The 16,043-nt window shown below is 37.8% G+C and overlaps 1 protein-coding gene across 1 annotated transcript in view; it reads left to right on the forward strand.

Moving 5' to 3' along the window:
- KIF21A (kinesin family member 21A) overlaps nt 1–9,176 on the forward strand; it is a 97,561-nt gene extending 88,385 nt beyond the window's left edge. Inside the window, exons 33-34 of the mRNA XM_064285168.1 lie at nt 774–973; nt 7,754–9,176. Of these exons, the coding sequence (XP_064141238.1) occupies nt 774–973; nt 7,754–7,844 (291 nt within the window). The 3' untranslated portion in view covers nt 7,845–9,176. The remainder of the gene's footprint in view (nt 1–773; nt 974–7,753) is intronic.
- Nucleotides 9,177–16,043: the final 6,867 nt, after the last annotated feature.

Here is a 16,043-nt window from a genome sequence, read left to right on the forward strand (position 1 = left end):
CAAATATTGGTCTTTTCCTAATTCCCAGGTAAAGAAATGAGTTAACAAACACAATTGTTCTTAATTTCAAGCTTTACTTTAGATATGTATGGGTGCGTATCTAGGGCAGTTGTTACCATTTTTCTACTTGCAACCAGCTGATGAAAACACAATGAACATGTAGCATCAATAATAATAGAAAAAACTTGGCAACAGATGAGTATACTTTATTCAGAAGCTTTTCTTTTACAGACATATGTTCATGGTTGTGATTTTTTTTAATTACACATGTACATACATTTATGCATAAAATAATAGTCATATAGCTGTATCATATAATTTTTTATCACGTTATGAAATATATAGGTTACATCTGGTCTTTTGCAAAATGTTGTCTATCAAAGGTTTAAGGCGGTGATTTTAAGTAACAGTCCCTATAGTCTACATACCAGATGGCAGTTCTCAAACTTGTTTTATTACTGCCCATGAAGGGGAGGTGATGTTTGAAGAATTCTGTATGCTTTCCAGGTATTTTAGGTTCTACAGATTTTTTTTTTTATAGATTATTAATATTATAGGCCTTTAATACTTATAATGATAATAATTAGTGGGGCAAATTATAGATTTACTTAATTAAACTGTGAGTGATTGTTTAGAAAATGAACTTTTACAGTTTCCAGGCCATTCAGTGTTCCAAATGTTGAGTTTCGTGAGTAAAAATCAAACTTTTATGGTGTGAAAGTACCAGATTGGAAGACTCCCTCTAAGTTGCTGGTTTCTCTTTTCTCTCCCAGCAAGTTCCAAATGCACATAAGGATTGGATCTGTGCCCTGGGAGTGGTGCCAGGCCACCCAGTTTTGCTCAGTGGTTGCAGAGGGGGCATTTTGAAACTCTGGAACGTGGATACTTGTGTGCCAGTCGGAGAGATGAAGGGCCATGACAGTCCTATCAATGCGATATGTGTTAATTCCACCCACATTTTTACTGCAGCTGAGTAAGTTCTTCCTGCGTGGCTTTTCTTTCTACTGAATACTTGTGTTCTGATTTAACAAATATCGTAAGTTGTAAATATCTAGAAATGTAGGACAGATGAAATCCTTCTTTTATTACAGTCACTCTGACATCTGTTTTAAGATACAATTTATATTTTCTGTTGTATAGTATGAGCACTGAATTTAGGATCCCCAGGTTACATAATAGTGTTACTCTTGTACTAGCACTCTGTTTATGATAGGAAGTCTTCTTGCTGCCAGTTCTTCCACTGGTGATTTTGATTTTTTAAAAATCATTCGTGGATGATGAATTTCTTCAAGTTTTTTTTTTGGCTATGCTTCACGTTACATTCATAAGGAATTAATGATTTAGAGCAAATCATTTAAAAGAGCTCTTAGTGCCTCTTTTTCCCTCCCTTTTTTTTTTTTTAAGTATATATAAAGTAATAGTATCTATTTCCTCCCACTTATGTATAGCTGAGTTGATAGAGTCATTTGTTCATTTATTCATTCTTTCAGAATGAATATCCTATATTTCAGGCACTGTTCCTGACTCGGGAATACAGCAATTAAAAAAAAAAAAAAAAGGATCCAGACTGCAGTTTATATTCTAATGAGAAAAAAGAACATAAATAAGTAAAATATTTTAGGTGGTGATAGGTGCTATGGGGAAAAAAAGCGGGGAATAGGGATGGGAGTATCATGGGAGGAGGTTACAAAATAGGTTAGTCAGGGGAGACCTCACTGAGAAGGTGACATTTAAGAAAATGCTGAAGGAGGTAGAGAGATGAGACACTGTGACTGGAAAAATGACTTAATATGTATGTAAGTACTCTGGAAAGAAAAACATATGTACTATATATAATACGCAACGGGTTTTTTTTTTTATTAACTTTTATTGAGCTTCAAGTGAACGTTTACATATCGTCAGGCTGTCACATATAAGTTTATATACACCTTACTCGGTACTCCCACTTGCTCTCCCCCTAATGAGTCAGCCCTTCCAGTCTCTCCTTTCGTGACAATTTTGCCAGCTTCCAACTCACTCCATCCTCCCATCCCCCCTCCAGGCAGGAGATGCCAACACAGTCTCAAGTGTCCACCTGATATAATTAGCTCACTCTTCATCAGCATCTCTCTCCTACCCACTGTCCAGTTCTCCTACCCACTGTCCAGTTTTTTTTTTTTAATATATAACACGAGGTGTTGGTCTCATTCAAATAAAAGGTAATTTCTCATGAATATCTGTCTTGAAATTTGCCGTATGCCATTTGTGAATCAGTTATGTCACTTAATTTAGCTTGAACACCTCCTTGAATTCAGTCTACCCCAAATGCACAACCGCCTTGATTTTATTTTAAAGCATCTGTATTATTTCTGTGGCATCTCATTATTTGTGCTGTTCCCACTGAATTCCTCTTTCATTTAGACTTACTTTATTTTTAAAGTGCATCAAAGCCAGTTTATTTTGTATTTTTCTGATGTTTACCTTCAGTGCATCACTGATGCTATTTCCAAGATGCATTGCTTTCTTCAGCGTCACCACTCTTGTCTACCTCCTTATAAACTTATTGTGTCTTTAATAATTTACTGGAAATCACTTGATACCACTTGAAGTTGTTGGCCAGTCAATATAAATAGGCTGGTAAAAGTATTCTATATCACTGAGGCTTGGTGGGTGACATATTATTGTATTTAACTCTGTTTTTCCTGATGTGGTCTCATTTTTGAAAAACTAGACCTTTTCTCAGTTTACACACTGTTCTGAGCCCTTTGCAAGTATTTACTTGTTCGTTTTCATAACTCAAGAAGGTAAGTATTATTTAAATCCCTGTTTTATAGGTGGCAAAACAGAGGCATAGAGAGGATAAGTAACTTGCTCAGGGTTCCACAGGCAATAAGTGGTAGAACCAGTATTTGGAATCAGGTAGTTTGGTAGTCCAATTTAAGAGCTTGTGCACTTAACCACCACACATGTTACTTCTCCAGTATTTGCCTTGGTTCCATATTTATTCTCACCTTCTTAGTTTCCCTTTTCTCAGCGATCACAGTCCAGCACTGCCTGTTGCCGTGTGTCTGAAAACAGTTGTTCAGTTTTTTCCTGTATTTTGCCAAGTTTAATCTCTGTTTACGCAGGAGGGCTTACCTAGTGGAGTTACTCTTCATAACTAGTAGTGGATTTTCCAACGTCTCAAACTAAATGTGCCCAAAACTGAACTCTTGATCTTCCCCACAAAAAAATATGCTCAACCCACAGCCTTCTCCATCTTGATTTGATGGCTTCTCTGTCTTTTCTCTTGCTCAGGCCAGAGCCCTTCACTTCTCCTTTTCAGTCACATTCCATATCCATCCATCAACAAATCCTGTCTGTCTGCTTTTAAATTACATCTAGAATCTGGCCACTTCACACTATACCTTCTCCCTCACTGGCCCTAGTCAGCATCACCTCTCACCTGGCTTACTATAATAAAAAAGAGTTGCTGTCAAGTCAGTTCCAATTCATGGAGAACCCACATGTGCCAATAGCCTCCTAAAAAAGGTCACTTGCCGTATATAGTCTATTATCAACACAGAAACTAGAGTAATCCTTCTAAAACACAAGTCAGATCATATTCCTTCTCTGCTCAAAACCCTGCAGTGGTCCTCCCTTTCACCTAGAGACCATACTTGATCTGATCCTCTGATCCTTCCCTCACTTTACCTTCTACTACTCTTCAGCTTGTTCCTCCTGTTCCAACTCCACTAGTCTCTTTGTTGGTTGTTATGGATTGAATATTGTGTCCCCAAAAATATGTGTTGTAGATCCTAACCTCTATGCCTGTGGTTATAATTCCATTTGTGAATCAGTAGTCTTTGTTACGTTAATAAGACAGGATTAGTGTAGAGTGTGTCTTGAGCCAATCTCTTTTGAGATATGAAAGAGATTAAACAAGTATGGGGACAGACACATGGAGATCTCCAAGGAACCAGGAAGCAGATGCTGAAGAGACAAGGACTTTCCTCCAGAGCCACTAGAGAGAGAAGCCTTCCCCTAGAGCCAGTGCCCTGAATTAGGCCTCCTAAACTGTGAGAAAATAAATTTCTGTTTGTTAAAGCAGTCCACATGTGGTATTTGTTACAGCAGCACTAGATAACTCAGACAGAATTAGGTACCGAAAGAGTGTGGTGGTACTCTAACAGACACTTAAAATGTGGAAGCTATTTTGGAATAGGGTAATGAGTAGAAGCTGGAAGAATTTTAACGTGCCTAAATAGTAAAAACCTAGATTGCCTTGAAGAAACTGTTGGTAGAATTATGGACACCAAAGGCAATTCTGGTGAGGGCTTAGAAGGAAGTGAGGAGAGCTATAGAGAAAGTATTATCTTAGAGGATACATATGGTGCCAGCAAGAGAATATTGCTAGAAATGTGGGTATTAAATGTGCTTCTGGTGAGGCTTTAAAAGAAAATGATGAACATGGATTGGACAATGGAGGAAGGGTGATGCTTTTTGTGCAGTGGCAAAGAACTTGTCTGAATTATGTTCAAATATTTGGTGGAAGGTAGCACTTGTAAGTGATGAACTTGGATATCTGGCTAAATGAGATTTCTAGGTAAGGTTTTAAAGGGACCACCTGGTTTCTCCTTGCAGCTTATAGTAAAATGCAAGAGGAAAGAGATAGACTTAAAAATGACCTGTGTAAAATGAAAACAGAACTTAAAGATTTAGAAAATTCTGTTGTACAAACTAAGGGCACATGTCCTAGAATGTTCACTAAGGACGTGGCTACACAATCTTTTGTTAAAGAGATTAAGCCTGTGACTGATGGCTCTAACCAACTACCACTCAGAAAATCTATCAGCTTAGACTACAGGGGACAGAGAAAGAACTAAAGGAAAGAGCATTGCTTGCCTCTTAGAATTCTACAGGTGGGAAGCAGGCCAAAAGAGCTACACCTGTTGTCCTCCAACGAAAGAAAAAAACCATACCTGGAGCAGCTCGGAGATCAGCAGAACTATTGGAAGGAGCATGGGAAGGAAGCAGGGCCTTCTCGTTTTCAAAAGGTGGGGCTACAGTCTCCTAGATCTCAAAAGCCACAGCCTCCTAAGTTCAAAGAGTCAGATCTTTGCCAACTTAATTCTGGAGTTTGTTGGGGAGTGGAGCCACTGCCCAAAGCTGAGGGGGTGGGGCCACCATTCCCAAGAGGCAGAAGATTGGGGCCTGCCAGGACCCAGGGAATGGGGTCTCCACTAAGATGGACTAGGAGAATGGGGCCGCCCAAAGCCGAAGGAACAGCGTTGCCATCCCAGAGGGCCTGGAAGGCAGAACTGAAGCCCAAGGCTGAGGGATCTCCACCCAGAATCCAGAGAACATGGCCAGCACCCAGAGTTCAGAGGGCAGGGCTATTGTCTAGGTGGTCTCAGAGAACAGAGGATTATTTTCAAGCCTTGAGAGCTAATGTAATTTGTTCTGCTGTGTCTTGGATTTGTTTGGTGCCCATTATCTCTTCTTTCTCTCCAATTTCTCCCTTTTGTAATAGAAATTTCTACCTCGTGCCTGTTCCATCATTGTATTTTGGAAACAGATAACTGGTAGTCTAGGTTTCATAGGTTTACAGGTGAAGAGGAATTTTGCCTGGGATGGAATACACCAAAAATCTCACCCATATTTGATTTAGATGATTCAGAAGATGAAATTTTGGACTTGGAGTTGATTTAAGACTTTTGGCATGATGTGATGGGGTGAATGTGTTTTGCATGTGAGAATGACATGAATTGGCGGGGGGGCAAAGCGTGGAATACTGTGGATTGAATTGAATATGTGTTGTAAATCCTAACCTGTGTGCTTGTGGTTATAATCCATTTAGGAGTGGGTTTCTTTGTCATGTTAATGAGACAGGATTAGTGTAGGTTGTGTCTTGAGTCAATCTCTTTTGAGATATAAAAAAGATTAAACAAGCAAGCGAGCAGAGGAGAGATAGATGCCAAGCCACATAGAGATCTCCAAGGAACTGGGAAACAAGCTGAAGAGCCAAGGACCTTCCTCCAGAGCTGACAGAGACAGGAAGCCTTCCCCTAGAGTCTGCACTCTGAATTCAGACTTCTAGGCTCCTAAACTGTGAGAAAATAAATTTCTGTTTGTTAAAGCCATCCACTTGTGGTATTTCTGTTATAGCATCACTAGATAACTAAGATACTGGTTTTTGAACATACCAGGCTCTGCCCCGGGACTCCTATTGCCCAAAATGCTTTTCTCTCAGAGATCCTGACCTTCTTCCCAGCCTTTCTTTCTCAGTAAGAGTAACCATGACATCTTATTAAAATTGTAATCTTTTTCCACCATGTAGTACTTCTGGTCCACCTTGCCATTCTGTACTTTTTCTATAGCACCTATTACTTTCTAATATACTATATAATTTAATTATTTACTCTGGTTTATTGGAAACCCTCGTGGCATAGTGTTTAAGAGCTATAGCTGCTAACCAAAAGGTCAGCAGTTCGAATCTACCAGACACTCCTTGGAAACCATATGGGGCAGTTCTATTCTGTCCTTTAAGGTCGCTAGGAGTTGGAGTCAACTTGACGGCAGCAGGTTTGGTTTGTTTTTCGTTTATGGTTTATATCTGTCTCGCCCTGCTAGAATGAATGGTCTACAAAGGCAGAGTTGTTTTTGTTTTTTTTGATTGTTGATATATCCCAAGTACGTAGAATAATGCCTGGAACATAGCAGGGTCTCAGTAAACGTTTGTTGAGTATATGGTTGAATAAATAAATGAATGGGTGGTGTATGAATGAACATATCCCCTTGCTGTTGTCAATGTATATGTGTGTTGTGTGAGACTGAGAGAAGATTATTGTTTAAAAATGAGAAAGCTTAAGTTCTAAGCTCAGCTGTGCCCTTCATTGTGTTACACTGGGCATGTCATTATACTCTTTTTATTCTTGGATTGTTCTACACAACCTTTTAGCTATAAAATTCTGTGGAAACTTTTTGGCTTTGCATTTATCAGGAACTGGAGAAAAGAGACATTTCTTTAACCATGAGAGACATGGTAAGAAATGGAATCGTCTAATGACTGGTCCTCAGTATCCTAATACTGCATGAAGAGAAACAAGTTTTCTTAGAAACACTTTTAATCTTATATGTTCCATGCTAGATACATGTTAGTTTCACTTCTTAATAGCCTCTTGCTTTCTCTGTGAGCATATGCTAATTTCACCCAAAGAATTCTTCCTGATTGTTGCCAGTTTCACCAACTCCCTGGAAACACTGCCCCGGCCACCTCCCAGCCTAGAGGCCTCGCTGTAACCTTATTCTCCCTGTTGCACCTGAGACCTCTAACCATATTTCATAAAGAAAAAAAAGATATCACATGTTATTTTCTGAGATAATGAATGCTGATCCAGTGTAACAGTTAAGAGATGGGGCTTTGCAGCCAGACTTCTTACATTCAAATCTCAGCTCTGTCATTAACTGTGTTAACTTGTGCAAGTTATTTAACCTCTGTGAACCTCGATTTAGTACCTATCTCTTATGATAGCTGAAGAGAATTATATGTGTTATGTAAAAGGCATATATTAACAATGTCAGACACATGGTAAGCCCTTGTTAATATGAGCTGTTATTAGTTACCATTATTATAGGTACAGACTTGATATAATTATGGGGCAATGTATATTTTTTAAATTACATTTATTAAAGATCTCTTCAGAAAATCTTTTCATTATAAGTAATTCTAACAGCTGTTTCCTTATCATTCTACCTGTTTCACATGTTCGTTTTTAATTTATTTGTTTTGTAGTGATCGAACCGTGAGAATTTGGAAGGCTCGCAATTTGCAGGATGGCCAGATCTCTGACACGGGAGATTTGGAAGACGTTGCTAGTAATTAAACAAGGATGAAAATAGTTATAAACTGAAAACTGTGATAATATTCTGTATGTTCTTTATGGAAAATATTGTCCTGTATTTATATGGCAAAACCTTATGAATGGGATTAACTGGAAAATATATCTGAATCCAACTGCTGAATATAAATGGTATTCTAATAAAATTGTATCTATTCTGTGTGCTTAATTTTAATATCTACCAATAAATATATATCCTATAATTGATATACTGCTTGACTCATACTTTTATTGTGGCTGGATTTTTGTGCCTAGCTATAAAAAAAACACCTTTAAATTATTTAAATTGTAAGATGTCTGCTTTTGTGACAAAATACATCTGGAATACAGTGCAACCCACTGTTAACTCATTCATGTAGCCTGTTCAGATGATTTGCGTATTTATATATATACTGGGAATTTTAGTCAAATTGTGCAGTGGTTAAGAGCTACAGCTGCTAACCTAAAGGTTTGTAGTTCAAATCCACCAGCCACTCCTGGAAACCCTGTGGACAGATCCTATTGTGTCCTTTAGGGTCCTGTGAGTCAGAATCGATTTGATGGTAACTGACATTGGGAATGTTAGTCAAATTGTGGTCCACTTGTCTGTCATTTAAATCAGTCTACAGAACGTTCCCAGATTTCAAAGCTTCTTTAATGTAATGGAGACAATAAGATGTGAGAATGTTACTGATCATTTTTTCTTAAAGTGGAATTGACCCTAATCAACTAACAAAGAATGTTAAGCAGTTTGTATTAATGTTGGCGATTACTTTATTGACCAAAGTTTTGTGCTGTATTCTGTGCTCAGGACTAAACTGCTGTTAAACTGTTGTTTCATTAGTGCTGTGCATACATTCTGTGATGGGAAACAGTTTTGATGTCCTACCAGAAATATATTTTGATCTATTTTCCTATGGAGTTGTTTCTATTATCACCTTTTAATTTCATTTTTATTTAATAGTAACATTTTCTTCCCCTTTTATCTAATTTTTTTATAAGCTGCTAAATATATTTTAAATATACTATGTTTGCAAACCTTGGTAGCTATGATGAGAACTTTATCATCTGAAGTGGGAAAAGCTATGTAAATAGGTAGATTGTAAAGAGAGAATACCTTGCATCATGTCTGTATGAATTTTTCAATGCTATAGATTGGATTTTGAAAAAGGATGTATAATTTATCTGTCTGCTCAGAATATTAATTTGTAAATTCCGCAAGTTTAATTTTTTGTAGATGGGTTAACATTGAAAATATTGTCTTATGTATTTTTTTTTGTTTCTGAAAGTATTTGCTTGTAAATGAAAGCTTAGCTAGAGCTTAAATAAACATGTTGCCATGAATTGCTTTTATTCTGTTGTTCCTTTCCTAAGGGTAAAAAAAAAACAATGGCCAGTGTTTAGAAAACTTTGTTTTATCTCTGTGTGATGATATAAGGAAAGGTGTTTTCCTTACTTGGCAATTTATATATATTCCTTATTTTATGCAGTAGACATGACATATTCTTGAAAAGTTTTAGCTGTAGACTAATCTTGACAAACCAAGGAAACTCACTATTTAAAGGGCTTAAACTGAACTATATAATTTAGGGATTTGAACATAGATGGTAAAACAAAAGGAAATTCCATAATATTAGGATAGTGGTGACCTAGGTTACAGGAGGAGAGAGAAGAGATGGTGGCTGACAGAAGTGAGATGGGGAGTTGGGGGGCTTCTAGAAGCCCTGGTGGTGCAACAGTTAAGTGCTAGGCTACTAATCAAAAGGTTGGCAGTTCAAACCTACCCAGCAACTCCATGGAAGAAAGACCTGGCGATCTGCTTCTGTAAAGATTCACAGCCTAGAAAACTAGTACTAGTCACCATCCACTCTGTTCCATGGGATCGATATGAGTCAGAACCAACTCAGTGGCATCCAACAACAACTGCTACAGGGTCCCAGCAATGTTATATTTCTTGACCTGAATCCTAAGTGTTCGTGTTATATCTGTATGTTAAACTGTATGTATGTTTTCTTATCCTGTTTTATGCATACTATATTTCACAGTAAAGTAATAATTAAACAACAACAGGGGATTTTCCTGTAAAGACAAATCTCTACTATTTTGCAATTTTGCCTTCCTCCCTGGAGGAAGGTACCCTGCCAAGACCCGAGTTATACTGCCAGGACTATTTTGAACTTCAACACTCTTGGTGTGTCTCTTTTCACAGGACTATTGCTCAACAATTTGTTCATTCAACAGTTAATTTATTCAATGTTTATTGAGCACATACTAGGCCAGGTACTGGAGATAATAAATAAATAAATAAATAACAAAACTGAGATGATGTTTGCCCTTTGAGTGGAGAAACAGAAACAGCTTGGTAAGTGCTCCTATAGGCAAAGTCCCTGAGCTGGAGCACCTGTTAGAAGCATCCGGTCCTGACTGCAAGTCCGGTCAGGGGTCTGTTATGTTGTCCTGAGCACTGGGTTTACTTGTGCATAACACAAAGCCCAGTATCTGTTTTATCATTTCAAACATTAATTCAAGTAATTCAAATGAGTATGTGAAAGAGGCCACTCTCTCAAAGGTTTTTATATTTTGCAAGATATTGTTAACTGTTAAAGATCCCATCCAGAACGTACTTGGCCTTCACTCCTTTTTTTCTACTTTGCACTGATGAGGATGTGGAAAAGGTGATGATGAGCCAGCCTTGACCACATGGATGAAGACAATATGCTGGGTAATGGTACGACAACATGATAGGAGGAACCTGAGTCCCTGTGAGTCTTTCTGGAAAAGAATTACCTTCCTGTCTGGGACAACTCACTAGCCTCTATACCAGGGGACATCCAACTTTTTCTGTAAAGAGCCAAACAGTATTTCAGGCTTAGCAGGCCACAGATAGTTGGTATCACACATTATTACTATTTTTATTTTTTTTTTACAAACTTTATATATGTGAAAACTATTCATAGCTTGAGGACAATATAAAAATAGTCTGGAAGTCGAATTTGGCCTGTAGGCCTTAGTTTGCCAACCCCTAATTTAGATGGTTACCTGGGAGAGAAGTAACTTCTATCTTGGGTGAGCCACTTAATTTTGAGATCTTTTGTCACAGAGGCTTAACCTGTAGTCTAACTAATATGGTATATATGCATGTAGTTACTGACTTATAACACAGTATATTCTAGAAAAGATTTTCTGCAGACAGGTAATGGTCACCAGAGCTGCTATGTATAGTTGTACAGGTTGTACACTGCACAACATGAGAGAACACCATTAGCTGCTAGACATTATAGATTTACACATTTGTTGCAACAAGTTTAGGGCAGATGGCAATAAATCATTGTTGTAAAAGATATAAGACTAATATGACAAAAATTTTATTCGTATGGAAGTAAAATGTGTATTCAGAAAGGTAATTTTTTTCTAATTTGAACAGCGTTTCCCATGTAGTGACAAAAGCCCTGGTGGTTAGCTTTTTGATATCTGTCACCTAAAGTTAAAACATTCCTTAGTAAGTAAGGTCAGTCAAAAAATAATAATTTCTTCCCCTTAACAATATTGGGTGCTCAGAAAACTCTGGCTTCATGGAATTTTTAACTAAGAATTCTAAATTTTAATCACCACAATGTTTTCTGTCAAATATGCCTCTTTAAAAAATAAAAGTAATGTGAAAAAAGATAGCCAGCTATTTAAATTGAAGGATTTGGACAAGATGGTATATTAGCAGTTTCTCTACAATTAATAATCCATTATTCTATGAATAATTGGAATTCCTGAGAAGAATTTTGCTCAGTGGAGATTTCCTTATGTTGTCTGTGGGGTACAAGTGGGTGAGTGGCGGACACTGGGCAGGGAACTGTTTTGAAACTTGCCTTTTGTTATTTACATTAAGAAAGTAAACCCACTGTCTGTCAAGCAGATTCCAACTCATAGCAACCCTACAGGACAGAGTAGAACTGCCTTATAGGGTTTCCAAGGCTGTAACCCATAGAGCAGAGTAAAACTGCCTCATAGGGTTTCCAAGGCTGTAATCTTTACGAAAGCAGATTACCACATTTTTTTCTCCTGTGGAATGGCTGGTGGGTTCAAACTGATTTTTGGTTAGCAGCTGAGTGCTTAACTGTTGAGTCACCAGGGCTCCTTAGATATACCATAGAAAGGAGGAAATGATTTAACTGCATAAATCATTTTAGGGATAGAGAGGCCAGAGAGCTCTTCCAGTTGAGAATTAAAGCAGAAACCTGCATTTTCTGCCTGATGGTTCATTTATTTTTCATTTTCTTCGGCCTTTTTTTACTTAGAGGGAAGTTTTGAAATTTGCTTGGCCCATTTATCACTTATTACAGTGCAATTAACTGCTAAAGGCTGATTATCTAAAGGATGAAAAACCAAATTTACCTACATAATATTGATTTTACATATATGCGGTTGAATGTCCATGTAAATGCATTATGTTCCCATGTATTTAGGAAATGGGAGAACAATGTTGGTTATTATTATTTAATGTTCAATAGAATGCTTAAAATTTTTTTTTTTTAAATTTTGATTCCTAACAATTCTGTATTAGAGCAGTATAGGTTTACATATAAAATTTATTTACCTGTCATAAGAACAATGTGATGGTTAAAATTAATCATAGCAAAATATCAGCACTCCAACTCCTCACTTATCACCATGGTTAGGTTCAAAAGACCAGGTCATTATGCAAAAATTGGTGTTATGAGAAAATGAAGGATGACCACATCAGATCACAAATGGAAGATGGCTACATCATTGTACAACTGCCAAATTACATCATTACATAATTGCCAAATTGCATCGTTACAAAACTGCCAACATAACTGTCAAATTATATCATTTACATAACTGCCAAACCACTGAGAATCATGGCCCAGCCAAGCTGACACATAACCTTAACCATCACAGCCAGAGTTACTTTCACCTCACACCTCAGTGTTCATTGCTGCCAGATGTACATCATTAATATGCAAAACAGTTGGATAGTAGATTTTTTACTATCGTAAATGTGAAATGTTGGATAACAAAATAGGTGAGGAGTAGGTGCATAATGATGATAAAATTAAAGTGATATGTTGATTATTTATTAACTAATATGATTAAATATGGATCCCTGGTGGCATAGTGGTTAAGAGCTCAGCTGCTAACCAAAAGGTTGGCAGTTCGAATCCACCAGCCACTCCTTGGAAACCCTACGGGGCAGTTCTGCTCTGTCCTATAGGGTTGCTATGAGTCAGAATCAAATTCATGGCAACGGGTTTGTTTTTTTTTTGGTTTTGGATAATTAAATATGACTTGGAGCTTGGGCTCTTACAGAATCTGGGCTGTGACTTGGGGTTTCCACTCCCAGGAACTAGCTCCTTTCATTTGGGCTGATTACTACCAGTGGCGTGTGGAGACACTGATCTGTCAGGTGAGGTTGTTCCACCCTTCACCTGTCTGAGGAAGGGCTCTTGGGCAAGGCCTGTTCAATCATGTGACATTACACAGGGATTTTCTTCATCTGTTTGTCAATGGAGAGACTATAAAATGAAAGTCAAAGCTGAAATATGTGCACACATTAAACATTTGAATTCATCATCATTTATTCAATAAAACTTTGTTCTAAAGATTTGAAAATGGCTCAGACATAATTCTATCACCCTCAATTGACTCGACAGCAACGGGTAAGTTACAGTTTACCAGAAGGAGGTGGACAAGCAAACAAATACAGAAAGGTGTTATAGGTACAGCGGTTAGTTCTATCTGCGAAAACAAGAAGGGTGTGAGTAGTCAAGGAGGTGCTTTATAAAAGAGGAAACCTAGAGAGTCTTGAAACATTACAGATGTTTGTCCTGCAGAAAGGAATAAGGATGGAGATGAGGCAATCCAAGCAAGGTACCTGCCTTAAACAAAGGCAAAGAGGCTTGGAAGGGTGTGGTGTGTTCTGGGGGACTGTAAGGTGTTGGTCACATTTGAAGCACAGCTTCTGTATGTCATGCTAAGAAACATTTTATAACAAACCTAATGAAGATTCATTGAAATCTTCATTATGGATCTTTATGCAGGACAATAGCAAGATCTAACTGGTAGTTAAAAATATTAGAAATATTACTCTACCTGTAGGATAGTGGATGAAGCTTCCTTCTCTGTTCCCATAATACCCATCTGTTGATGCGCTGCATTAATGTTAGAATTGTCTTCTCCAATAGACTATGAACTGCATGAGGATAGACATTGTGTCATTCATTTTTGTGTTATTAGTGCCTGTCACATAATAGTAACAATGATAATGATGATAACAATAATAATACCCAAGTTATTGAGCCCTTATATAATCATGTTGCTATTGTTAGTTGCTGTCGAGTTGATTCTGACTGATGGTAACCCCATGTGTGCAGAGCAGAACTGCTCCATAGGATTTTCAAGGCTGTGACCTTTTGGAAGCAAATCAACAGGCCTTACTTCCAAGGCAACTCTGGGTGGGTTTTAACCACCAACCATCCAGGGACTCCTTTACATAATTTAATGGTAATAATATTGAACACGTGTTCTAAGTACTTTACATGAACTACCTCATATAATCCTTACGAACACACTATTTGTTTTTCCTGGGGCTGCCATAACCAAATATAAACTTTTGGCTTATAAGAACAGAAATGTATTCTTTCACAGCTCTGGAGGCTAGAAGTCCAAATGAAAATGTTGGCCATCCATGCTCCCTCTGAATTCTCTAGGGGCACATCCTTTCTAGTCTCTCCCAGCTTCTGGTAGCCCCAGGCATTCCTCGCCTTGTAGATGTATCTTCACATGGCCATCTTTCCTCTGCCTGTCTGCATCTCTTCTCTTTAATAAGGATACCATTCAGATGAAATTAGTACCCACTTTTTTTTTTTTTTCTACTCCAGTATGACCTCATGCTAATTTAACTAATAATATCTTCAATGACCCTATTTCCAAACAAGTAATGTTCACAGGTACCAGGGGTTAGGACTTGAACATATCTGTTGGGGGGACACAATTCAATCCATAGCACATACTATGAGGCATTACAGAAGGCATTTGAAAAACATACGGTGAATTAAAAGAAGATCATAGATGTGCTAGAAAAGTTCCACTTTCTCAGTGTGGCCTTCTCTGATTTGCACTCTCAATGCAATGATTAGGTTACAATTCTATGCAATGCTTTATCACATTACTTCTAATTATCTTCTTTGCACTTTCTAAAATCACTATTTCGCTAAAAGTTGCCTTTAGTGGCTAGTTTCAGTTCAAGTTTCAAAGAGTATGTCACAGCAATAGTCTCAGGGAGTCCTCCAGTCTCAATTGGTCCAGTAAGTCTGGAGTTTTTAAGAATTTGAAGTCGTGTTCCACATTTTTCTCCCATTCTATCCGGATCCATCTATCGTGGCCCTGATCAGAATGGTCACTAGTGGCAACCAGGCACCATCTTGTTATTCTAATCCCAAGGTAGGTAATACCACGATTCATGTTCGCTAGTTTCTCCCTTGAGTCTTTGGTTTCCGTCTTTCTGTTTTGCTATGGGTAGAGACCAATAGTTGTATCTTAGATAGCTGCTTATAAGCTTTTAAGTCCTTAGACGCTGCTCACTAGTATGTAAAACATAAAGCTTATAAACTATATTATGCCAGTTAGCCAAATTATCCCACAAGACTGTGGTCCTAAACCTCCAAATCCAGAAAACCAACCCCATAAGGTGTTTGGTTATAAAGAAGAAGTATCCATAACTGTGCCTCTAAGTGCTTTATTATATATATGCATATGCACACACACATGCATATACATATGTGTATATTCATACATCTATTTATACACACATATATATACTCACATGGAAACCCTGGTGGCGTAGTGGTTAAGAGCTATGACTGCTAACCAAAAGGTCTGCAGTCTGAATCCACCAGGCGCTCCTTGGAAACCCTATGGGGCAGTCCTACTCTGTCCTACAGGGTTGCTGTGAGTCAAAATCGACTCGACGACAACAGATTTTATATACTCACATACACATATTGATACACATATATACCTGCATGTATTGTTTTGGTCGTTGCTGCTGTTGGGGACTAGTCTTTATGAAGTCAGTTATATAATAAATACAAAAGAAACGCTGCTTTCAGGAAGTCTAAAGTTGACTTAGAGACTTCACTCACTTATGAAAGCAATTTGACTCCCTATTCTCCGAAATCCTGATGCAGCAGA

Source organism: Loxodonta africana, chromosome 4 (assembly GCF_030014295.1).
Source record: "Loxodonta africana isolate mLoxAfr1 chromosome 4, mLoxAfr1.hap2, whole genome shotgun sequence".
Taxonomy (NCBI): domain Eukaryota; kingdom Metazoa; phylum Chordata; class Mammalia; order Proboscidea; family Elephantidae; genus Loxodonta; species Loxodonta africana.